The 25,642-nt window shown below is 32.1% G+C and overlaps 2 protein-coding genes across 5 annotated transcripts; one reads left to right on the forward strand and one right to left on the reverse strand.

The window, feature by feature from the left end:
- Positions 1 to 652: 652 nt before the first annotated feature.
- On the reverse strand, positions 653 to 7,577 carry LOC126672096 (protein MEI2-like 4). Of its 3 annotated transcripts, none has more exons than XM_050366009.2 (15): positions 7,009 to 7,577; positions 6,294 to 6,462; positions 6,156 to 6,201; positions 5,132 to 5,461; positions 4,530 to 4,927; positions 4,259 to 4,417; positions 3,978 to 4,094; positions 3,756 to 3,904; positions 3,224 to 3,321; positions 2,749 to 3,141; positions 2,009 to 2,669; positions 1,726 to 1,810; positions 1,537 to 1,605; positions 1,271 to 1,450; positions 653 to 1,157 (listed from the first exon to the last, which is right to left on the reverse strand). In XM_050366009.2, exons 2-15 carry the CDS (start codon positions 6,351 to 6,353, stop codon positions 1,011 to 1,013), a joined length of 2,892 nt encoding a protein of 963 aa, XP_050221966.1. In that variant the 5' UTR covers positions 6,354 to 6,462; positions 7,009 to 7,577; the 3' UTR covers positions 653 to 1,010. The 3 variants fall into 3 exon arrangements, with proteins under 3 accessions (XP_050221966.1, XP_050221965.1, XP_050221964.1); XM_050366008.2 differs by having other exon boundaries at positions 2,749 to 3,147; positions 7,155 to 7,576; XM_050366007.2 differs by having other exon boundaries at positions 2,749 to 3,147; positions 7,009 to 7,576.
- Positions 7,578 to 17,904: 10,327 nt separating this feature from the next.
- On the forward strand, positions 17,905 to 25,610 carry LOC126673333 (uncharacterized). Of its 2 annotated transcripts, none has more exons than XM_050367431.2 (9): positions 17,905 to 18,292; positions 18,738 to 19,777; positions 20,549 to 20,589; positions 20,677 to 20,762; positions 23,363 to 23,525; positions 24,076 to 24,181; positions 24,244 to 24,447; positions 24,855 to 25,076; positions 25,253 to 25,610. In XM_050367431.2, exons 2-9 carry the CDS (start codon positions 18,761 to 18,763, stop codon positions 25,364 to 25,366), a joined length of 1,953 nt encoding a protein of 650 aa, XP_050223388.1. In that variant the 5' UTR covers positions 17,905 to 18,292; positions 18,738 to 18,760; the 3' UTR covers positions 25,367 to 25,610. The 2 variants fall into 2 exon arrangements, with proteins under 2 accessions (XP_050223388.1, XP_050223389.1); XM_050367432.2 differs by having other exon boundaries at positions 17,911 to 18,292; positions 24,265 to 24,447.
- The last annotated feature ends 32 nt before the right edge of the window (positions 25,611 to 25,642 follow it).

The following is a 25,642-nucleotide window of genomic DNA, read 5'->3' on the forward strand; positions in this document are numbered from 1 at the left end:
CGGAAGGAGTTTTTTCTTGAAGAAAATACAAACATAGAGGAAATAGTCGTTTTTTAAAATTCATGGGGAAGTAGTATTTCGGACCAAACCTCATGGTGGTAATAGTAATTATCCCTTTTTTTACTATATTCTTTTTAAATATTTCTTCAGTCCCATTTAGGAAGTCCTCGTTTTTAAATATATTAGAAAAACATAACCTATAAATATCATTAATTGTTCTGTAAATTGCTCTACAATATAAATAAAGCAAGGGTAAAAAGAAAAAATTATATTAAAAGATATACAATAGAAGTTTTTAAATGGGATATAATAAAATGATATAAACTTTTACATGAGATGGAAAAATTACTATGAGTAATTCACTTGGCAGTAGATAGTAGATTTTAAAGAGTAATACATGTAAATTAATTTTAAAGTTGTGATTTACTATAAATGGGCAAATATCTTGAGAAAAATGTGGACAGTATTATAAAATGCGGATGAAATATTGTTTAAAAAGCTATTTGCACAAATTCAATAATTAGTTCAAAAAAAAGCTACTTTTCTAATCCAACCAACTAGCAAATGAATGTCTTGTCCCTATCCTTAGCAAGTACGTACAGTTACAACATAAATTGCACTAGACAATCAATAGTGTTTGAGAAGATTGCCGTAAAATAGAAAAATAAATTCACTGCTTTCTCAAGAAGGAACAATGATACACAGAAGCTGGTAGTGGCTTGTACATCTCAGCAAATACATATGGCCCCCCAACAAGAAAATAATAAATAGAAAAAACAAAGATGTGTTAGAAGAAGGTAGTCTCCAGAACCCGAGTTAAAAACCCCTCCAGCTCAGAAACTCCTGCTATCTATTAAATAACATTATATTACTTTCAAGAATACCCAAAATTTTGAAGCTTCATTTGATGCCTCTTTTACAGTTTCCCAGCTTGAAGAAAGCCCAAAGATATCAGATGGTCACTATTAATTTGGTTATTCGTGGTTTCACCTAACTTAAGTGAAAAAATGTTAGTCAGACTCCTTTTCTGTACCTGAAGAAGCATAGCCACTCAAAGAATCCTCTTTATTTGCCATATATGAATACATTTCCTCTTGGCTGATGGATTTAGATTTTCCAGGTCTAGTCCGGACATTAACCCCCATTGGAAAGGGCACCTACAGATGAAGAAAGGGTCAGCATTATTCAAAGTGTACCAACCTTAGAATCTATTTTATGGTCAAGTAGACAAGGAAATATATAACTGAATCCCAACTGCCCACTGGTTTACCTGATCACCAGCATTTGGACCATCGGTGGTGAAGAGAATGGGCCGGCATCGCTTATCCTCATTCATCAAGCTTGAATTCTGAAAGTGTGCAATAAGAGAAGCTTTTCCTTGTATGCGGGCATATGCAAGTGATGCTACCTTCTCGCTATTGAACTTATCCCATTTCTTTCCATTAAACGCCTGCCAAAATTATAATTTATTTTCAGCCCATTTATTCAGATGTAGTAATAACTTACACACTTATAGGTAAGAAGTTTCAGTCTTACCTGATAGAACGGAACTATCTGGATTGGTTCAGTCATATTGATGAATGCGTAACCCACATTGCATTTATTCTGCAAAACAGGTCAAGTAATTCCAATAAGTAGGTGACATCAATTTCGGCTCTTCCCAAAACCTTAACCCTCAACTTCATTTTATAAATGCTGCGTAAATCAGAAACAAAAAGCACTTGCCTTAAAATCAATTGGAAGATAAATAAAATCATAGGTTCCTTTATGGTGTTCATCAATTGCGGCCAAGAGCATCTTCGAAGTATACCTGTCATCAGCATCAAATGACCATGTTAACTCATGAATGGATCAGCAAGCGATATATTGAATGGAAAAACTTTTTATAATCCTAATATCCTAATAGTAGCGTGGATTACATGTTAATGGTTCATAAAACATGGTTAAAACTATAATCGCATAGCAATTAGAGGGAAAATGGACAGAGCTGAAATTAAGTTTTATATACTTGTTAGGAATATTCTTTATCATAAGAGTTGTTCGGTTGTCTTCTCCTTGGCGTATGGAATCTAAATCAAGTTCATACTGTTTCTTGTCAGCCTGATTAATACTCCCTTCATTTCTGCGGCTCCTAGCACGTTCATTTGGAGAATCATATGAATTAGCCATAGGACTCATTTGGTTCCGGCCTGGAAAAACCGGAGATCTTTGGTGGTGAGGTGGGAGTCCCACATTTTTAGGTGGAGTTGACAAATCCATATAGTTTCCAGCAAAACGAGGAAACATGTTAGGAGAGAACATGTTAGGAGAGATAAGTTCTATAGGGTGCACTGAATTATCAGAAATTCTCAAGCTCCCAAGAGAACCTGGATGAAAGCCAGTCTCAGGTGATTCCCCTCCATAAGCACGTCGCCTTTCCCAAAGAGAACGATTGCTAGTCGGGGCTGATCCCACATGGTGGTTAGTTACAGGTATGACACAATTTAGAGCAGGAGGTGGTGCTCTAGGAGGTCCATGTGGCCGTGGTGAGGGATGACCCATGGAAACTCCATTAACAAACGCTGGTGATTTTGGACACATATTGCCAGGGGACTTCAGGTGATAAGAGTTACCCCATGAATACTGATGTCCAGGCAGAGAAGAGCTTCCATTAACAGCACATCCGAAACCTGGAAAAAAAGGAACATTGAATTTACCAAAACAAAAAAGCATTAAAAAAAAATGAATGCAATTGACTGCTAGGCTTGCCTCCATCATTGAATTCAATCGAGTTCCCATTAGAGCTAATTCTTTGTAACTGCCTGCTATCATTTCTTTCATGTGGATTTGTACTCATATTTAAAGCCATGCTTCCAGGAGAACCACAGCAAATAACACTCTTTAAACCATCGCAATATTCTGGAAGTGAATGAGGATGAAAATTTGGTGAGACTTGAGCATCGTATTTTAATTGATTCCTTGCATGACCAGGCTCAGCAATGCCAGCGGATTCAGTTCTCAAGAGAGAGGACAAGCTGTTAGGAAACCTAGGTGAAATTCCATGATGAAATGCAGATTCCATATATCGGGCTTGCGTAGGAGAGGGTAATCCCAGTTTAGGTCCACTATCCATGCCATTGGAAATAATTGGGCTATGTGAAACTGTTCCTGTTAACAATGCTACATGAGTAAACTTAGACAATGATATTCAATAACCATGATGACTTATTGGCAATAACCCTACCAGGGAACCCAGCAGTAAAATTATTGGGAGGGCTACTCTGCTTCATATAAGAGCCACAATCATCTTGTTCCAACTTGGGAGAAATCTGTTGTAACAAACTGCAGCCAGAAAAACGCACACTTCAATGATGGATCAAAAACAACTTAAGAGTTACTTCCAGGATAAAATACATGGTAGCTAGTGCTGTTATCCCTCAAGTATTGACATTAAAGAGCAAGCAAACAGCATTGTCTTGAGGCTTGCTCAGGTGTTAGAGAATTCAGCTTAGCTTAGACCTGAACTTCTAATCTTGTCTGAAAAAGGAAGCTTAAACATGTTTGTATATAGTAAGACTCAGAAAATTTATTCTTTTCTCCTTACAACTAGTTATAACTGAAAGAGTAAATTTTTCTTCCACCTACGTGTGGATAGAAAAATATTTGTGTTCTACCCATCTAAATTTGATAATAAATTCAGATAAATTAAAACAATGGGGGGAAGAAAAAACATGGAAGATAATGATGAATGCAGAGTAAATATGGTCGGACAATACCGTCTTGAATCCCCAGGACGGCATGGCTCAAGTTTGATCCGCTTCCCTGTAATATCACTCCTGTTTGATGCACGAAGAGCCTCCTCTGCAGCTCTAACATCATAAAATTCGATGAATTTCTGATGACTTCTGTTTGAGGTCTCGCGAATCTGCATTGAAGTCAAAACATAGATTCATGCTTTACACATAGCTGCTCTTTTATTTAATGTTTAAAATTCTTACCTCCTTAATATCTCCAAAAACACTAAAAATTCGATGAAGTTCATTGTTTGAAATGGAAGCGTCAAGATTTAAAGCAACCAGAGTCCCCTGACTGATATCTTTTTCTGAGGGATTGTCCTGAGAGGAATAACAATAGGAAAAGAATCATGCAACAGGATTGTGCAGATTTAACACAAACCCAAAATATCATACAAATAAAACTGGGAATTTTGCTAACAGCCTACAAAAATGAAACTTAATAAAGGCAAAATCATAATCAGGAAGGATTATTAGAAGCTCACTTTTGGGATTGAATAATGAATGTCAAGTTTCCGACGCCTCAAAGGAGTATCCTGGAGTTGTTCCTTTGCGTTGCTTGCAGCTCTAATATCATAATAGGATATCATAACAAAACCACGATGCTTGCAAGATGTATAAAGAGTGCGGATGTCTCCATATTGCTGCACATTTGTATGAAAGGATTTGCAAGAGGCACAATGTTCATGTAAGACAAATATCTCATGTAAAGGAAACACATATACTGCAAAGTAAATGATAAAAAATATAACACACCTCAAACAGGGCTCTCAACTCGGACTCTTCAACGTTGCTATTTATGTTTCTCACAAAAAGTGTCCTAGATGGTTGTTCGCCAAAGGGATGTTCTCCGGCTATTGATCCATTAGAGTATCCTAGCTGACCATTAGAAACTCCTCCGTCCTCTCCTAAATCAAGTCCACCAACACTACTAAAAAAGTCTATATCTTCCACATCATCTTTACCACTGGATTTGATAATAGTGTCCAATTTATCAGTCATCCCACTAAACAAGTCTTCATCAGTGGGGAGAAGATTCCCGATGGTTTGAGCCTCAATTTCTTCAAGAGATTCGAAAGGCTCCTCTTCCTCAAAATGGGAGGCGACGGTATCAACAGAGTGTCCATATAGAATATTATTTGAGGCAAATCTCACTGTATCAGAAATATGATCCCCACATTAAATTAGCAAGCAATATTCAAAAGAGAATTTAGAAGTCAAACCTATAATTCGGAAAATGCTTGCATGTGGGAAATAATATGAATTTTAAGAATTCTAGTTAATACATACGTGTATATATGTGAAGGAATGGAATAAATGTTTACATAAAAGAACACTAATAAGGGAAAGAAACATACTCTTTCTACTGAATAATTCAACTAATGAGCTTGAAAAGAGACTATTCTCATACGGAGTAGCAATCATGCCAGTTTTGACACCTTCAGAATGATAAGATGCTGGCCGTCCATTCAAACTGGATCTAGTCCCCGGGTCCTGAACCACTGGTCTCAGAAAAGTTGATGACTGACTCACTGCACTCTCTGTTCCAACAACAAACCTCCCTAAGCTATGATTCAATTTTTGATCGTGCATTAAGTAAGGGTGGTGCAGTTCAAATGACTTTGCTGACTGACATTCAACAGCTCCAAGATTTTCCAGGGGTGACATAGCAACAGATTTCCCAGCAGCTGTTCAAGCAATTATCATTAAAATAATGAAAACCGTAATTCTTTATAGATTGTACTACAGAACTTAGAAGCAAAAAGATATTGCACAGAACAGCTATTTTACATAGCATTTATCTAAATTTTTCATCTGTTCAAGATCCAAAGTGAATGCAGGGGACTTCCATCTAAGACGGGCATTCTTTGTGTTTCTACTTCTTCCCACTATTCATATGCTCACTATTTATCTTAAGCGACAGGCGCACTTCCACAGTAGAAAAGTAAGCATGTCCCCATTTTATTGAATACAAAAGCTTGTGGCCGTATATGTTGATATACATATGAAAGCTTTCTCAATTGAACCTCACTTTAATGTGCTGGAGATGATTATAATTGAAGTTCAAATATTACATTAAACATAGATCATTATTCAATATTTACTACTCTCTTGTTAATATTACTATATAAAATCTTATAGCATTCATCTGAATGCATATTTAAGTCATCTGTTAAGTTTCAATCAAAGATGGAAGCTATCTCTTTCGAAACCCACAACAAAATCAATGCAGATGTCAAAGGCGAGTATTGACGGGTTGAACTAGGAAAGAAAGTAATGATATGAAACAATAATAACTGCCTATAAATTCAGCAACTTCATATAGTACTGCTAACAATTGAACTTCATTGACAAAGAAATTCAAAAATAAGCTATGCTCACCATAATGATCAGACATGCCGTCTGACTTCCAGAATCCAACTTGCCTCTGCAGTATTAAAAAGAAAAATAATGACTTCAAACAAAAAAAAAAACAGCAGAGCATATAATCAAACAATACAATCCACAAGAAAACAGCACCTCACTAGGAAAAGTTGAATCGGTAGAGAAGAAATCCATTGTTTCAGAAGGCATAATCATTTGATATAAACTATAAACCGCAAGAAAAGTATAATATTATTCAGAGTAATTGCTTCCAATGGCCGGCACACCTTTATCAATTTATATCCAGCCTTCAGCAATGCAAAATCTGCAAGCCAATATTTTAGGAAAGTAATTAAATAACAAAACAGGAAATTGATCGACATCCAACTAAATAGTATATATCTGCATGTCAAGAGATAAGCATTACAAGGTGAATCATTACCTTAAAAAGGGAAAATTTGCTTTATTAATTTCGAGATTTCGGATCTTAAAAAGGAAGAAAAATAAATAAACAATTGAATTAATTAATAATGTTTAAGATTATAACAACAGAGCATCGTCATATATTAATAACAATCCATGATTTTGCTCATTGATTGCAAGATAACACATGCTAATTTTTCACGAAGATCAACAGATCCAAACAGCTGGAATTAATTAAAATTTAAAAAAAAAAACAATAGATTCACGCGCGCAAAAGCAGCTTAGAACAAACATTTGTTTATTCAAAAAAAAAACACAATTAGAAATCAAATATCAAAGAGAAACAAATCATCATAGAATCAAGATGAAACAAAACACCTTGGAGAATGAAATGTGAGAATAGTTTAAATTAAACAAAAAAAAAACAAAGCGTGAGGAACAAGCTTACCTTGAATTTATTAAATATTAAAAGAAAAATAGAGGTGAGAGCGATGAGAAGCAGAAGAAGAAGAGTAGAGAGGGGGGAATTTAAACAGAGAAGAGAGTGGGAATAAATTAGGGCATAAGGCAAGGAAAATTGAATGCGGAAGCTACCGATACGATATCATCTTGGCATTTGTGCCTTGTAAGATCCTCCAAACCCTAACTTAACTTGATTCTTCTCTTTACCCTGCATTCTACGTTAACCACCGCCTTCTCCTCCTCCTCCTCCTCTTCCTCGTCCTTTCTTTACTTCTCCCTCTCTCTTTATTTCTTTATTATTCAATGCCTATATATAATATATTCTCTCCGTATCATTCAAATTTTCTCTCGCTGCTTCAGCCGGCAAATTATTCGGTCGGATCAATGAGTTTCCGGCGAAGAAAATGTGAATACTCCGGCGAGATGGCGAGATTTCTCGCCAGAGACAGGTGGGAGAGAGAAAATCGATAAATGTGTATGGTTAAGACGGAGAAGCGTTTCTTTGTGTGAGGAGAAATGAAATAAAACAAAGACCAGAGTTCCTACAAACCCGATATTATGAGGTTCAAATAACTGTTAAAACTGTTTAACGGCGTCAACTCCTAATTTGTTGTGTGCGAAGAGAGTTTTTCGGAGGCTGTACTAATAGAAATTCTTTATTTATATTTTTGGATATAATTTAAGGTTCAGTTTTGAAACAATGAGATATATTTTTGACCCACAAAAACATATAATGACAAGAAAAAATTATTAATTTTTTCTTAACTAATTATAGAACAGTTAAAATATACTATTAATCATTAAATAAATAAAATTTAATAATTACAATTAATTTAATATTATTTTTAATATTTTATTTTGTTAAAATTTAAGACACTAAGCAAAGTTTAATACTCCATCTATTCTAATAGACTTTTTATTTTTTACAATTTCAAAACTCTTGCCTAAATTTATAATTAATTTATATATTATTTTAAAAAAATCACTAATGAGCTAATATTTATTGTCGTATATAAGAAAATGAGAATTTATAAATATATTAAATAAAAAATTTGCAGAAACAATTACAGAAGTTTAGTACTGATTGTGTTATAATGAAAACATAAACAACTACCATTAGAACAGAATAAAATTAAAATTAGTGATTGTTAAAGGTAGATAAAAAAATTTAAAATTATATTTTTATAAGGAAGAGAGTAAAGTCTCTCTTAAATTGCTATTGTTTGAGAATTAATGTAAATGAACTTTTATTAACTGCTAGCTAGTCTATCACCTTCAATTGGTAAAATATGATATAGATTTCAATCCACAAATTGCATTTTTTGATACATTAATTTTAGATTTGTTTACATCATAGAGTTGAAGTGAGAACAAACCAAAGCTAGTCCTATATTAAGTTTAGTGACTGAGCCAAAATTTCTATATCAAAAGGACTAAATTGCAATATGCACTATATATAAAAAATAATCATTTAAAATTGAAAGAAGCCAAATCGCAAAAAGAAAAAAATATACTTTCACGTTTATAAAAGAAAATGAAAGTGATCATCTTTTATAAAAGAAAATATAAAATGACATAGTATTTAATTATTGTCTAGTAATGTATTTCCCACTTTATTCTTGTACTTATACCTATAAAATAATTCATGACTTTAGTAATTCTTATATTTAAATTTAGTACTCACCTAAATGAACAAAAATTGACAAATTTATAAATTTGTAAATAATACAGTAGGAAATCAACCATGTTGAATTAGTTTGGTTCTAGACGTATAGAGGTGCCTAACAACTCATTTATAACTTTAACTTACGTTTAAATTTACCAAACGTAATTTTTTGTGTGAGATCTTAGAAAAATGTGTGACCAAAATGCTAAAAAGTCCAAGCAATATATTTAAATTGTAATAGATGATAGATGTAATAAATTTGAGGGCGGGCTAGTTGGAGCGAGATTTATTATAAAATTGAAAAATAAGGTGGCGAAGACGAGAAGAAGCAATGTGTGAAGTCCAAGGAACACAAAAACAATGAGCTGAATGAAAAGATAGAAAAGGAAGCAAAGATAATGATTGATGGATTAATTAAGAAATAAAGGAGCATGTGAGTGCAATGATAGGTATTGTTCTTCTTCTTTCTAATCCAACCGTTCAAATGAACCCCTTCACCCTGTCTCTTCCAATAAATCCTATTCTATTCATTGAGCATAAATATTTAATGTTTTATTTTCAGTAATTTATCATAATCATACAAATGTTATTAATTGAGAAAACTATGTGCAACTTGATATAAAATACACTAAACAAAAACAAACAAACCTCAGTTATATATAATGTATATATATGTATATTATTCAATCATTTTGGTGTAACTTTTTAAATGTGCAATTCAACTAATACTCCATGCAACAGCCATTTCAAACTCCTATTTAATCTTTAAATGAACCTGAGAGAGCATTATAAATAAAAATATTAACAACTAAGAGTTCCACTGTAAATTAGAGACGAAACACAAGAACAAGGTGGAATGCAATGATGTCGTTTTGACCTTACCAAGATAAGCACACAACAAACTTCTTCTATCATTAGGAGTTTGTGAAATTTGAACCGGGGCAGCAACGTTGGTTCGGCTATATGGTTAACATTATTTCATTTACAAAAAATGGTGTTTTTTAATCAATTTTAGAAGATGAATACCTTTTAAATAAATTATTAGACATTATTTGGATTGAGCAATATTAAATAAATATAATTCATAAAGTTTATAAAGTATATGAATTCAAACAAAATCAATCAAATATGATAAGAAATGGACAAAAATTTGTAATTTTGAAAATACACCGTCCTCTAAAAATTCGTAGGGTCTGTTTGGTTTACCTGATAGCTTTGGCTGGTAGCTGATGGCTGATAGACCACACGTGTTTAGTGAGATTTGATTAGTTGTTTTTGTTTATGTATAAAATGACCGTAAAGGGCTTAATTTTTGTTTTTATTTATTAAACTATAAATATATATATTATATAATATTTAATAAAAATATTAATAATTATTTTTTTATTAAAAACAATTTTTAGTTTTAAATTTATTTAGATACTTTTTTGGATAAATTTATGATTTATTTTAAAAATAAATAAATTATAGTTGTTTTAACATAAATAAATAATTTTATATAATTTATAAATAATTAGAGTATTTAAAAATAATTTAAATAATTTTATATATTCAAAAAACGATATATTCTAGTAGGAATAATTTTGTCTAAATAATTAAAAAAATTAAAACAGCTATCAGCTGTTGGCAAAAAGTTCCAAAATAGAGTTTTTCAAACAGCAGCTATTAGAGGTTTAAAAAACTTCAAAAAGCTCTTAAAAAAAATCTCACCAGACACTTTGTTGGAACTTTTTGAAAAGTAAAAGTTAAAAACTCTATCTAAAAACTGAACCAAACACCCCCTTATTTAGATTTCATATGAGATGTCGAAAGTTAAAATTTATCATTTATATAATATATTAATATTTTAAAGTGATTTTTAAATTTTTAAATTTCAGATTTTATAAATTTAAAATCTGTAAATTTACTTAAATTGAAGAATTTTAAAAATTTAAATTCAAATGGTGCGTTTCCAAAATTTGAGATCCATGCCGTTGTATTATTTTAAGCTGAGCGCGGAATAGCTCGTGATCTGATTGGCTGATTTACAGGCCTAAGCCCCTATCTAGGCTAAACTCATCTAGAGGCCCTTGTACTATATCATTTTTATTCAAAAAGCCCTTGTACTATTTTTTTGTTCTTCAGGTACCTGTACTTGGCAAAATTTCGATTTTTAGGTCCTTTTGAGGGACTGGAGGAACAAAAAAATTGTAAGTAAAGGGACTGGAAAAAACCAAAAAAGGACCTAAAAATCAAAAATTATGTAAGTAGAGGGACTTGAATAACAAAAAAATAGTACAGGGGTTTTTTGAACAAAAATGCTATAGTACAAGGGCCTCTAGATGGGTTTAGCCCCCTATCTATTGCTACGACTGGCCTGAGATTCTTCCCCACTCTTGCGTTTTACTTTAACTCACGTGTGTTATTCCTTTTCTTTCTTAAACTTGTGCTTTCCAAAATTAAAATTTGTTTAAAATGATGAATTACTACTAATCTTCATCAGGTGGACCACTGACATTGAATTCAGAAGACCCGTTCGCCAATTTTCTGGGAGTCTATATTTGTCTTGTTGCACCGTATTTTTTGAGCATATTCTCTCACGCGCAGCTCCACTTGATGGAAAATAATCTATTTTTTAAATTAATTACTATTAGTTTTATGAATTTATTAAATTTAAATAATTAATACTTTTCTTGATATATAAAGAGTGGTTAATTTATAAATATTAAAATACGAGAAAATAATTATTAAAAATTTATGGAAAAAATAATAGATCTCGGATCTAAATTTATAAAATAATATTTAGAACAAAAAACTTATTAATAGACAATAAAAATAAGTTTTTCTAGTATTGATTTCATCAAATTTCCTTTATCCTCTAAGATGTTTTTACTTTTTATAGAAAAAAAGTTACCTCTTAAATTTTATCGGAGTTATAAAAAAATTAATGATTTTTTTAAATTTCTACTATATTCACTTAATATTATGTTTGTTAAATTATTAAGTTGAGTTTGTTGTTTTTATAGCTAAATATAATTTTAGTATATAATTTTTTTAGCTATTTAATTACAAAAATAATTCTTTTAAATTGATGTATTCAAGACAATATACATCTGATCTATAACTAAATAAAAATAATGTTGTGTCTACATAAATATTTTTGTCCATCATATTTTTTTGGATGATCATAATTTTTACTTAATAGCTTGAAATTTATAAATGTTATTGATTAAATTAAACATAACTGAAAAAAATATAAAAAAATACAAACACTCTAAATATTTTCAAAAATACCAACTTTCTCAAATCTTTTGACTTAGTACTTTTTGAGGAAGTTGCCATTTTATGAAAAGATTCTGAGTAAATTAGTATTTTATGAAAAAAAAATATTTTTTTCTAGATTTATTTTTATATTTAGGGATTAGCATTTAGAGTTTAGTTTTTAGGCCAACAGTTTCCGACGATAACTGTCAGTAGGGGTAGTCAGTAGTGGCCGTCAATACGGGAGCGACAGTCGACATTGGCCGATAGTCTCTGGTGATTGCTCCCGATGACTATAGGCAAGGGCGAAGGTCGGAGGTGGGGGTGGTGGCCGGACGCTGGAGGTGGTGGCCAACGGTATCTATCGGTGATTGTTGGTGTCGATGGGGTTGGTGGCCTACAGTAGGGGAGCGTTGGTCATATAGTGGCCATGAGCTTTTATCGGCGACTGTTAGCAGATGATGGTGGTTGTGGCCGAAAGGAGGCGGTGGTGGTGGCGGGTAGTGATCAATGGTTTGTTTGGATACCAATGTTATAGGCCTTATTTAGTGTTTTTAAAACCCTTCAATTTCTTTATTGATGGTAAAAAAACTTTGTTTAATACATCATTTGACCTCTAAATTATATTATTTTATTTTTTACGACCTTTAAATTAGTTTTATGTTCCATTGTATCTCTTAACTTTTTTTGTTTCTATTTAACCTCTTATTCGAAACGTGCACACAACGCGCGTTGACGTGGGTAAAATTGTTGATATGACCTTACTGATATGGCGTTAAATTAAACAAAAAAAATAGTTAAAAAGTTCAATGGAACACTAATATAGTATAGAGGCCACAAGGAACAAAAAAATAAAATTTAAGGGTCAAAAATATTTTAAGCCTGAATATATTTCTTTTATTTAAGATAAAAAGTGATGTATTTTATATATTATTTGAAAAATAATAATTTAAGGGTTAATTACTTTAAAAATCATGTAATTTAGTGTGTTTTCCAATTTTAACACAAAATTGAAAAATTCATTAAGTATGAAATTGCAAAAAATTAAAAGCTGGTGTATTAAATTTTTTAATATTAAAAATTTATGAAATGCACTCAAAATTACAATTTTTTAAACAATCAAATCTTTATTTAATATCATCACATTTATATATTTGATAACATCGTTAAAAATAGACAAACTCCCTTTATTATTATTGAAATGTAATTTACAAAAAAATATATCATGTAATTATTTGACTAAATTTCAATATTTTTTATTTTTCTATTTTTTTTATTTATACTGTCGTTAATAATTTATAAAAATATTCTTAAAATATAAAATAATTTTACTTAAAAAAAAAAAACTACATGTCACCGTATATAAATTAATTTATATGCTTATAGTCATTCATGCCAGACATAAAATGGTTAAAAAAAATAATTGTATTTGTGAGGAAGTTAAATAGGTAAAAATTAAAAAAATTAGTGCGCAGTAGGAAAATAAAATAGTTCAAGGGTCAAATAAAATAAAATAGTATAGTTCAGGGATAGAACAATTTATGCATTTTTGACATCCTTTACGTGCTTTAAAGCGTTTGAAAATACACGTTTTTGCCACGGTAGACAAAAAGAAATAGGAAAAAAAATTAAAATTGAAGGGTTAAATAGAACAAATAAATAATAAGAGATTCAATAGGATACAAAATTTATTTAGAGTTCTTAGAGAATAAAAAGTTATAATTTAGAGGTCTAATGATATATCTATATCTATATTATATATAAAAGCACGTATGGGGGGAGGGGGCAGGTACATTTACGTTAATGTCTTTTTCACTTATAAAATTTAATTATTAATTAAAAATTATTAAGATAATCATTAAAATTAGAGTACTAACTAAAATAAATTTTTATATTAAGATAAGTTAGAGTACTAAAATAAATTATTATGTTGAGATAATTGTATAAAGTACTAATTAAAATAGACTATTTTGACTATTAAATGCTTACTATTTTAATTATTTTTTATTGTATATAATTCTAAATAAGGTAAATTATTTCGGTTAACTACTATTTTAATTTTTACTTTTTATCTATAATATAAAACTTGAGTACCAAGTTAAATTTTTTAAATAATTAAAACCGTCGTCTTAAGTATTTAATAAGAAAAATTACTCCAAATCAACTATTATTTTAAATTTTATTTGATAATTTGACGAGTCACACTACGAGCCACATGTGAAACACGTAAAGCGACACTAGTTAAGCTAAATTTCTCAAAAAAAAATATATATTAATTAGCTGAAAAAACTTCTTTATTTATTTATAGGAGTTTCCTAAAAAAAGAAGGGTAATCTACACAAATCCCCTAAAATTGACCATATCTAATGTTTTTACCTCAGGTTTTTCATTTTTGCAGTAATCTTTCAATAAAATCAAAAACATTTCACAAATCCCTCATAATCCAAAATGAACCAAAATCAAAAGAAAATAAGACAATTATAACCTTTAACCAAATCAACATCTGTAACAATTTAACATTACTCAATGGATAACTCAGTTTCATTTTATCGATGTAGCATTCCGGCGGAGCTACAACGGTGGTCCGGTAGAGGGATGGCAGTTCGATGACGGTCCGACGGGGTATGGACGATCACTTGTCGTCTTTTTATTCTTGGATCTAAAACCATTCTACCTATTACAACTAGATCTGTATCCACCATCGACTGCTACCGGACTTCGCCGGCTATTCATAGATCACGCAAACGTTCTTCGACCGTTACATCTGTTTCATGGTCTCCGGTTACACAATTTATGGAAAGCATCAATCAGTAGGATATTGAAAAAAGTTAAACAATCAAAGATGAGTAAAGGAGGCACGGCGGCCGGAGCAACTGAGGGAAAGAAGAAAGGAGCATCTTTTACAATAGAAGCTGAAGAATACGGAGACTTGAGTAAAGGAATTACTGAGAGAAGAGTTTGAAATGGCGGACAAAAGACTTGAAACGGTGGAGAAAGAAATAGTTACAGTGAAGAGAGGGCTTAAAACGGCAAAGTAAGAGATTGAAACGGCAGAGACAAAGATACAAGCGGTGGTTAAATTTGGAGGATTACCACAAGCTGGTGTTGTGGTTGTAGTGGAAATTGTTGGTGTATTGGTTCATATTTCCATTGTTAATGGAATTTAAGTACCTGATGTCAAACATCTTAATTATTTTTTCAATTTGTTTTGCTTTATTTATATTATATATATTATATCTTATTTGGTAATTTGAATTGGTGTTTTATTTATGTAATTAGTCACTATATGCAAATTTCATAAAGTTAATATCACTTTTAAGTTCTGATTATTTGTAAATTGTAAGTTTTCTCTTATTGTTTATGATTTTATAGACTGTCAATTATATTTCACTTAAAAACAGTTATTCAATTCTTACAATAGACTATATCTTTGAAATTCTTCATATATAAAATATCATATGAGATTGTAAAGAGAAGTGAGACATTTTTTTATAAAAAATAAATAAATTAAGGTAGTTCAGTTGATATAGGTTCATATCAGGTTCGCATCAGGTTGATTTTTAGTTCAGTTGATATTGGTTCATATCAGGTTCACATCAGGTTGATTTTTAGTTTAATAGACTATCAAATACATTTCACTTTTAAAAGATATTTAATTTGTATATTACACTAAATCTCAAAATTTTATTTATATAAAATATCAGTTAAGATTGTAAAGAGCAGTAAGACAATTTTTTTTAAAAAAATAAATTAAGGTAGTTCATTTGATATAGGTTCACATCAGGTTAACATCAGGTTGATTTTCGGTTTTATAAACTATCAAATTCAGTACACTTAAAAGAGATTTTTAATATGTATATTACACTAAATGAAATTCTCTCTATATAATATATCATTTAAGATTATAAAGATCAGTAAGATAAATTTTATTAAAAATTGAATTAAGGAAGTTCAGTTGATATAGGTTCACATTAGGTTGATTTTTGCTTATATAGATTATCAAGTACATTTCACTTCAAAAAAATATTCAATTTGTATATTAAACTAAATCTCAAAATTCGCTCAATATAAAATGTCAGTTAAGTAAAGAGTACCAAAACAAATTTTATTAAAAAGTGAATTAAGATAGTTCATTTGATATAGGTTCACATAAGGTTCACATAAGGTTGATTTGCGGTTTTATAAACTATCGAATACATTTCACTTAAAGAGATATTCAATTTGTATATTACACTAAATCTCAAAATATCTCAGTATAAAATGTCAGTTAAGATTGTAGAGAGAAGTAAGACGACAAATTTTATTAAAAATTGAATTAAGATAGTTCAGTTGATATAGGTTCACATCAGGTTCACATCAAGTTGATTTTTGATTATAAATACACTGTCAAATACTATACTAATTTCATTTTAAATTTACTTTTGATTTAATTTTTATAAAAACTTAATTAGTTTACTTTTAAAAAACCACTAGTTTATTTGTCATTTTATAAATTTAGTTTTAATAGTATAAATTATCAATAGATTTATTTTAAAACTATAATCGGCTTATTAAGAATTTACTTTAGTTGGTAACGTTTTGAATAAACACACAAGTTTAAGTAAACAAATCTGGCCATTAGTCAATAGAAAAGATGACTGAATTTCGACCACAAACTCTAACTAAAATAATATCATTCTAGGCAAAAAGAACCCAAACTGATAACTTTGTGCTAATTGTAGTTGATTAGCAAAATGGGGTAAACTAACTTTTAATGAATCCAAAAAAATTGCTTATGCAAATAGTTCCTTAAAACTTCATATGTTTCTGTATTGATGGCTATAAACACGCAATCGCAAGTACCTTCATCAAGCTTAACTCATATAATCAAATGAATTGTTAAGCTGCTAACTTATCCATTATTAAATTATTTAAAATGACAATTAAAAACACATATTAGTAATGAATTAAATGGAATTTTGGGATTTTTCAACGAAGATAATAATAACAGATGCAGAAATTAATCAATTTCATAGAGTGGCATCAAAATTCACTATCAACAACAACACCTCATTTGCTTCCATTTTAATAAAAAAGGTTTATTTATAATTATCAATTCTACTATCATTTATTAAAACAAGAGAATGAACAGCACATTGTAGCAAATAAAGAGCAGGTGTGGACAAATCCATGAAGAATGAAAACATAATGGAAATTTAAAACAAACAGGACACGGTTTAAGTAGCAATTCAAGTTCGGTCACCGACCGTCGGAGCTTTGGAAAGAAGAGATTATCCACTGATTTCTATGATTTTCATAAACTTCAAATCTCTCTACACCATAAATAAAAAACTTCAATTCAATTAATAATCAACATCAACAAATCAATTACAAAATTGAAATCAATTTCAATCTATTATCAATTTCAATTGGAATTTTGAAATCAACCACTTTGTACCGATCTAGATAATATTAACCTGTAATGTTGAAATCGACCATCAGCTGCACCACCTCGATCACCGGCAGTCCGATCATTGCCGCTCGAACCCAGTGGCCCAACCACCAACCAACCACACATATACACCAACCCAAACTCTAATCATTAAACATAGATTATATGAGGACTAGAAACATGAGAAAAGGAACAACCAAACAATAATAGAATCACAACAGCTCGCCGACCAACTATTGCCGACCATGAATGATGTATAGTGTCGTCCATAATAGGTTTTCAGAGGAGAAAAAAGGAATTGATTGTGTGTATTACACAAACAATGGTAATATACAAGTGAGGGATAAAATAGGAATAAAAATATAAAAAGGTAGGCATGAAAAGAATATTTTAAAATTGAGAGATTTTTGCAAGAAAAAAAAAGTTGAGTCACTAACGTAAACTTTTGAGATTTTGAGGGATATGGTGTAATTTTCTCAAAAAAGAACCTCTAAAGAATAAAAAGCCTTGTCCAACAAACCAGGCCTGGTATCGGGCTTCACATATCTGTCTAGGACGCTGGACGAGGAAGCTTACATTATGGGCTGAGGTCGTAAATAGGCCCATGTTTCCAACGGCTTCATAGCAAAAATAAACAGAATAAACGGAACCACCAATAGCAGATGGAAGCTAGCAGCGCGTGTGAGAAATGGGTTGGTTTGGTCAGTGTAGTAAGAGCAGATACCTCGTAAAAAATGACGCTGCTGTAAAAATACGAGACTGGGCAGTGGGGACTACGTGCCAAGGGCTTTTGCTGCACACTGCACTCATTTATTTCTCCCAACTCATTCCTTCCCGCCGAGTCACTCCCATTTTCAAATCTCATAAAGAAACCCTAGTTTGAACCTCTCCATGCAACACTCTCTCGCTCTCGCTCTCTAATCTAATCGAATGGTTAGTTATCTCTTACTCCCTTTCTAATTTTAATTATCCATTTTAATCTCTGCTTTTATTTGTTAATGCTAATGTATGTACGTTAATGCACTATGTTAATCTCAACTGTCTCGAGCTTATAATTTTTGATTTAAATGCTTTATTCTACAAATGATTGCCTTATAGTGTCCCACTAGTGATTGCTTATAGCTGCATAAGTCTCAATTAGGTAATTCTATTTTGAATGCTTGTTTGATTAATTTTATTTTTCAATTGTTTTTTCTTTAGAGATTTCGCCTTTTGCTTCATTATTTTTATGCTTCCAAATTAGAATCAGATTGGTTGTCATTTTTTTTTGCTTTGTGACAGCATTGTCTCTTTTATGTTTAATTGTCATATTCTTTTAGTGGAATTTGGAGGAGTTGAGTGTTGGAACATAATCATTGCTGTTATTTTCTTCATGTAGATTTCTTAGGTTGGAGTCAATTGATGGGTAGTGAGTATATCGAAAGCAACATTTCCACTGATGTTTCTACGGAACAAGAAGCTCAATGCGATGTACTTACTCAATCTATCAGTGAGAGAGTTGCTCAAAAAGTTCAAAAGCTAAGGTCCGAAGCATTTCTTCTGGAAAAGAGAATTAGCCCAAGACTTAAAAACATACCCAAAGACAAAAGACCATTTTATGGTAGTGTCACGAGGAAGAGGTCACATACTTCAGAAGCTGTCACTGCAACAGATAACATTTCCCCACATGCTCCAGAGATAGGGTCAGAGAGATCTCTTTTGAACCGGAGGCTTAGTCCTAGATTTAGAGGTATACCTGTCAACAAAAGGCCATATTATGGCAGTGTCCAGAGGCGGAAATCGTATGCTTCTAAAGATCTTTTACATGACAGAAGAATTGAAGATGATGATTGGAAGAGAAAATCGAGTTCTCTTAATGAAAACGCGGATATGGAAAAAAATAAAGCTGACATTTATGTAAGAGAGCAATTTTTGCAAAAAGTTCCTAAAATGAGGTTAGATGTATCTCCTCTGCAGCAAACAGTTGGTCAAAGAAGTGAAAGTATAATATTAGGTAAAAGGCTAGACTACAGTAATGAAAATGGGCTGGTGGATGCTACTATACATGACCATCGTGACGGAAAAACTGAAGACAAAAAACTGTATTATGGCAGTAATCACAATATAAAGTTGAATTCCTCTAAAGATCACGTCTGTAGCAACAATGATCAAAGGATGCAATTACATTCTCCTAAAAATAACTCTGTAAAGAAAAAAGCTATCTTTGATTGGGTGATAGAGAAATGTATAATAAATGTTGCTAGGAAGGACATATGCGATCCAGACACCCCAAGCTGGGTGACGTCTAAATCTGCAGATAAATATGAAAATGCTGAAATAATGCATTTAGAGAATGGTGAGGATTTGAAATCAATGGGTTATAAGAAATTTGTGGCTGATCATATGTGTCAGAGTGCTGGTGCAAGAGTGAAACAAAAGGTCAGGACTCTTAATAAGTATTATCCATGCTTTGATCGAGTGATTGCACTTTTAAAGGATCTTCTGTTTGAATGAATAGAATTAAGTGGTCTTAAATTTTCTTGAAAGGTTTTTCACGTTTTTCTAAAACTGATCTTTAGCTAGTTCTCTTTTATGCAATACAAGTTCTATGAAGTTAAAATTTTGTATTATTCATTTGATAGCCCTCACCTACTATTTAAGATGATAAAACTTGAGAAAGGGATCCATGTAAGTAGCTCCAAATTAGTTTGAACTGAGGTTTAGTTGAGTTAAGTATTATCACTCAATAGCTAACCAATGAATGTGTTTAAATAGGGGGGGGGGTCCTTGGTCAGCAGGTTGCTTATGGTTTATTGAGGATCTTGCCCTTTGTTGTTCTTCCTTCCTACCCCACTTGCTTTCTTTTAGGTGATTTTTAAACTATCAGCTGGACTTATTTTCGATTTCCGAAACATAATTTTGTTGAACTGATTAATTTGGGCAACGTTTAAGGAGGTTATGTAATTGCTATCGGCTTCAAAAGTTAATACTTTTGTTTTGCTGGGCATGGAGATTTATTATAGTGAGCTTATTCTATGAGTCCTTGCTTGTTTAATCTGAAATGTAGCTTAATAGAGTGATATACGCTGCTGTACAGATCTGCTTATCACATGCATGTATTTTTGATGTTATTTTTTTTGGCATCTTTTGATTTATTTAACTTGGTTATCATTTCACACAAGTCAAACTTGTTTGCTGGTTTGGTTATAGGATTATTTTGGACGTACAAGAGCATCGTCTAGAATTCGGGGGTATGGAATATAATAATCAAATGACATTTGATTTTCATGTATATTGCACACAACATATAAACTAACTTACGTGTTTTATTTTCCTAGCTATGTGTGTGAGGACATATCTAATGGCAAAGAAGATATACCTATACCAGTTACCAATTTGATTGATCCTCCTCTTGCACCTACAGGCGAGTACCTATTGACTTATGCTTCATTAGAGCACATCTAAGATAAGTTTCTCTTTTGTTTCTGAATAGCTTTGCTTGTGTATGCATGTTAATGTTAAGTGCACTTTTGTTTGTTACCACAGCATTAATATGCATTTCTTACTAGTTATTAGTGTTGCAATACGTATGCTGCATGTGGAAGAATATTTTATTGCTCCACTCGTAGAAGCTGTCAATTTTCAACTGATGTAGCTACAGTTGTTGGAGTCAATCTAATAAGATATACCAACTAAACATAGAAGGTAACGAAAGATTTGGTCTATTAAAATTGTTTAATTGGTGGGAAAAAGGTTGCTTAGCTAATTCAAAATGAGTTTGGGTAATCTTTTTATCTTTTGGTTGCATCAACTTTGACAGTTCACAAAGATATAAAATATGGTCTATCCTCAAGTTTACATTTGATGTGCTGCTTTAATTATTATCTTTTTAGTAATTGCTATGTCATTGTGGAAGAGGATTCTATTAGAAATCTGATGTATGGAAGCAGATGTTGGGCGATGAAAAGATAACTCATTTCTAAGATGAGCGTGGCGAAGGTGAAAATTTAGATATATGTGGACATATGACACTGGATAGAATTTGTAATGAGTATGCTAGGGAGAAAGGGGATGCAACTCCCATTAGAATAAGCTGAAGCCACATGCACAAAATGGTGGGCGATTGATTACTTTTTGGATTTGTTTTACGTTAATATAGTATATTAATAATCCCAATCACGCATATTAGACTCATTTTTGATATATTGACCACCTTATTCCTCCACTAAATTAAAAAAGATCGTCCCTTATAAGTAGTTCACGGCTTTGTCGTCCCTGACTAAGAGGATTTGGATATGTGAATTGTAGACTTAGACCTATAAAGCACTGACACTCCTCTTGAGTGCCGTATCTAGGGGGACACGGCGGGGACAAGTACCCTACATGGAAAATCCCGTGTCCCGACATTTGTTCAAAGAGAGGGGACACGGCGGGGACACTTTAGTAGTATTTTACTGAAATGATATTATATATAAAAAATTGTTTGGGATTTGTACAATATGTGAGAGTGGTGCTGTGGTAGAGGGATATTTAGGTGTAAGGTTCGATTCTTATCTTTCCAATCTTTACTTTTCTTGTTTATCTTAAAAAATATAACGTAGTGTTTTCAATAAGTTTCGAACTTAGGACAGTTAACAAATCCAAAGTGGACTCTTCCACTGCGCTAGGAGCAATACACTCTACAAGTTGTCATATTTATTATATATTGGCTTCCGACCGAACAGAAATTCCCCTCTTATTTCGGTTCAGTTTTTAGTTAGCCAAAACTGATTGGTTTTTTTATTTAGGGTCGGTTCGGTAACCAAACTAACCGATGCACACCCCCTATATGCTTAAGAAACTCTATTTGGATGAGGTTGACCCGTGTGCTTAAAATAAAGGTGTAATGGTGCCAAAAAAAAATCAGACCTTTTCAACTTTTTGCAAATCTATTCAAAGCTTTCAGAGTTTGTATATCTATAATAATTTGATATTTTCATTGGAAATCTTTCCAATTTTTTCAATCAAGTTAATTGTGTCAATCTCTCAACCCAGTGTAATATCCATTTTCCTTTTATTTTATTTTGAGATTCAAACTTGCTTTTTTTTGCTTCAACTTCGATAGGTAGAGAATTTAGAATTTGATTTTGCAATTACTCTTGAATTTTTTATTTTGATTAAAAGTTAAATTTTGCAATTTTGAAAAATGGATTTTGCTAAATAAAGCGTTGTTAGTATATAATTCAATTTGGTAGTAATTGATCGGGAAAAATTGTAGAGATTTACGACAAAATTATCGAATCGCGATAAATTTGCAAACTTTGAAAGTTTTGTATATATTTGCAAAAGGTTGGAAATGATTGGCTTTTTTAAACCATTAAGCCTAAAATAAAATGGATAGCATTTACCTGGCAATTATTCTCGATCTTTGGTTTCACAAAGCAGGGTAGTTCTTTTCACTTTTCAGTTTTTACTAATGACAGAAAAAATGAATTCTAAGAAAATAATTTGATTATCTAACCTTTGATCCATAAAGTCATTACACTTGAAGTTGTGTGAACTTTTCAATGACAATTTTATCAGTTAGTTGTGGCAAAGGAATGCACTTAAAAGATTAGTTAGTTGCTATTCTTTCATGTGCTACCATATGTTAAAGATGCTTGTTATGGTGCCATGTGCATAATGCACCATTAGACATCGGCACAAATGGCTTTTATGTTTCTGCACAATGAAGATATTTTTAACATACTGTTTTATCAGGGTCATGTGTTTGGATTTACATATGACTTTCTTCCCATAGCATTTCCAGCCCCCAGAAAGGCAATAATTCTCCCATGCATGGTATAACATTTTTCATTTGATACATGCTATTTGCTGCTCCTTATTCTCATTTTGACAGGGGTGGGGAATATGCTGGTTTCTTTCTTAACTCTTTTCTGGTTCTTCTATGCCTTTAGGTTGCTCTAGTTTATCGCCTGGTCTCAATTATTAGTCAGATACAATTATTAATATGGTAATTATTGATGACAAATTTTTAAATTTCAGACTTTACATATATTAAATCTATTCAAGTTGCCAGCAATGTAATTGTTCCCTCAAGTCCTTCTGGATGCAATTGCAAAGGAAGCTGTACAAATCCAAAGACTTGCTGCTGCGCTAGACTCAATGGTTCCGACTTTCCATATGTGTGCGAAGAAGATGGTGGCAGGTAAGAGTTGCATTATGGTCCATAGAGAATATTGTTTAGCTGTTTTATTGGAATATTTCCAGTGTTTGATCAATGTGGAGTCATATTTGAAAATCATTGATTAAAGTATATAACTTGCTATTTTATGTATCTTCTATTCATTTTCTGTTGCAATTTTATCCAATTTTTTTGTTGACCACAGTTTGATGTCTGCCAGAAAAGGTGTATACTCATTCATGAAACTTGTTGGTTGTAGTTGCCAACTTCTGCGGACTAAAATGGGTATCTAAATAATTCTCATCATAAGTTTGAGGGACTGAAATTACATAATAAATTTATTGATAGGCTATGCCTTTAATTTTCTTTGTTCCTCGTGCTCACAAATGGTCAAGCAGATAATTCATATTGCTAAAATGACTGAATTTATGAGACTTTCAAATGGGATCCATTTTTCTAATTCTTGCTATTTTTGCTCCTTTAGAAGGCTGCAATACTGTGATGCATCATTATTTTTCACTATTGACGATATTCTCACCTCATCCAATTATTTGTTTTGAATGTTATACTTCAGATTGATTGAACCCAAGGATGTGGTATTTGAATGTGGTCCAGGATGTGGTTGTGGACCAAATTGCATCAACCGTGTTTCTCAAAGGGGAATAAAATACCGGCTTGAGGTATTCGAGCTATACAATCTAGAAGCATCCTTCCAATATTAAGACGCTCTTTCATTTTATAGGAAGCGTTTCTTTTTAAACAGGTATATCGTACACGCAACAAAGGATGGGCCGTTAGATCTCGGGATTTAATTCCTTCAGGTGCTTTTGTGTGTGAATACATAGGAGTTCTTATGCGGTCTGCAGACTTGGAAAATGTCTCCGAGAATGACTACATTTTTGAGATTGATTGCTGGCATACGATGCATGGAATAGAGGGACGAGAGGTACTTCTACAACACTCCAAAAAAGTGGCATTTCCATGTCGCTTTTAGCAGTATAGTAACGGAGCATGAAATTACTCTATTTCTCTGTTGCATTTGCTTCATATGCTGAGTTTTGAATGTTAGGTGCAAATTATGTGGATTAATAATATTTCAACCATCAATATTGAAAACGTTGGTGATATTGAATTTCAATCGTAGTGTGTTAATTACATCTCATTTGGTTCTTAAAATTCGATAAAGCAAACTCTTGGTCACAGAGCCAGTCTGACCCGTAACCATCTTTCCTTCGAGACTCTTTGCATTGTACTCCGGTTTATTTGTTCTTTTTATGTTCCTACAGTTTTCTCTCAATTTCAATTTCTGTGAATTATTTTTTGATGTTATTTTTGATTAATTTTACTGTGCAGAGGCGACAAGGCGATGTATCCAAACATGGGCATTATCTTGTAAATAAAGCACAAAATGAGACAGAATTTTGCATAGATGGAGGTTCTTATAGTAATGTCACCAGATTTATTAATCACAGCTGTGACCCTAATCTATTTGTCCAGTGTGTTTTGAGCTCCTGCCATGATATTAGGTTTGCCCGTATCGTGCTGTTTGCTGCAGATGACATACCTCCTTTGCAGGTATCTCCACCATTTTGTTCTTCCTTTCACTTCCAATTAAATTGGGTTTTAAGCTTCTTGTTTCAAGTGTCCTATTAACAATGGCTAATTTTTAACTTCAAAATGATCTGTTTTTATTCATTATCTTTAATATGTCACCAGCAATTTTTATAAGTATTATTCAATTTTGCAAGCAGGAACTCGCATATGACTATGGTTATGCACTCGATAGTGTTATTGGTTCTGATGGGAAGATAAAGAAGTCACCATGCTACTGTGGTACAAGTGAGTGTAGGGGACGCTTATACTAGTCAGTAGTCAGCCAAAGGTTTCTACCTATTCATTGTTGTTGTTGTTTTCGGCGGTTTATGATGTTAGACGTAGGTTTTATATAAGCTAGTTGCTGTTGGGCTGCGTCCCTCGGAAGAGTGAACTATAACTGCACCTGTTTTATCAATGTGCTGCTACATTTTTATTCTGAGTCATTGATTATGCAGATGCAGTAATTTCAGCTTTCTATAATAATCTGCTCGGTGAGTCCAATTTTCCTCTTTATTTGTTTCTGTACCTTGGATTTCTTAATTGTT

The sequence above is a fragment of the Mercurialis annua genome, linkage group LG3 (assembly GCF_937616625.2).
Source record: "Mercurialis annua linkage group LG3, ddMerAnnu1.2, whole genome shotgun sequence".
Lineage (NCBI taxonomy): Eukaryota > Viridiplantae > Streptophyta > Magnoliopsida > Malpighiales > Euphorbiaceae > Mercurialis > Mercurialis annua.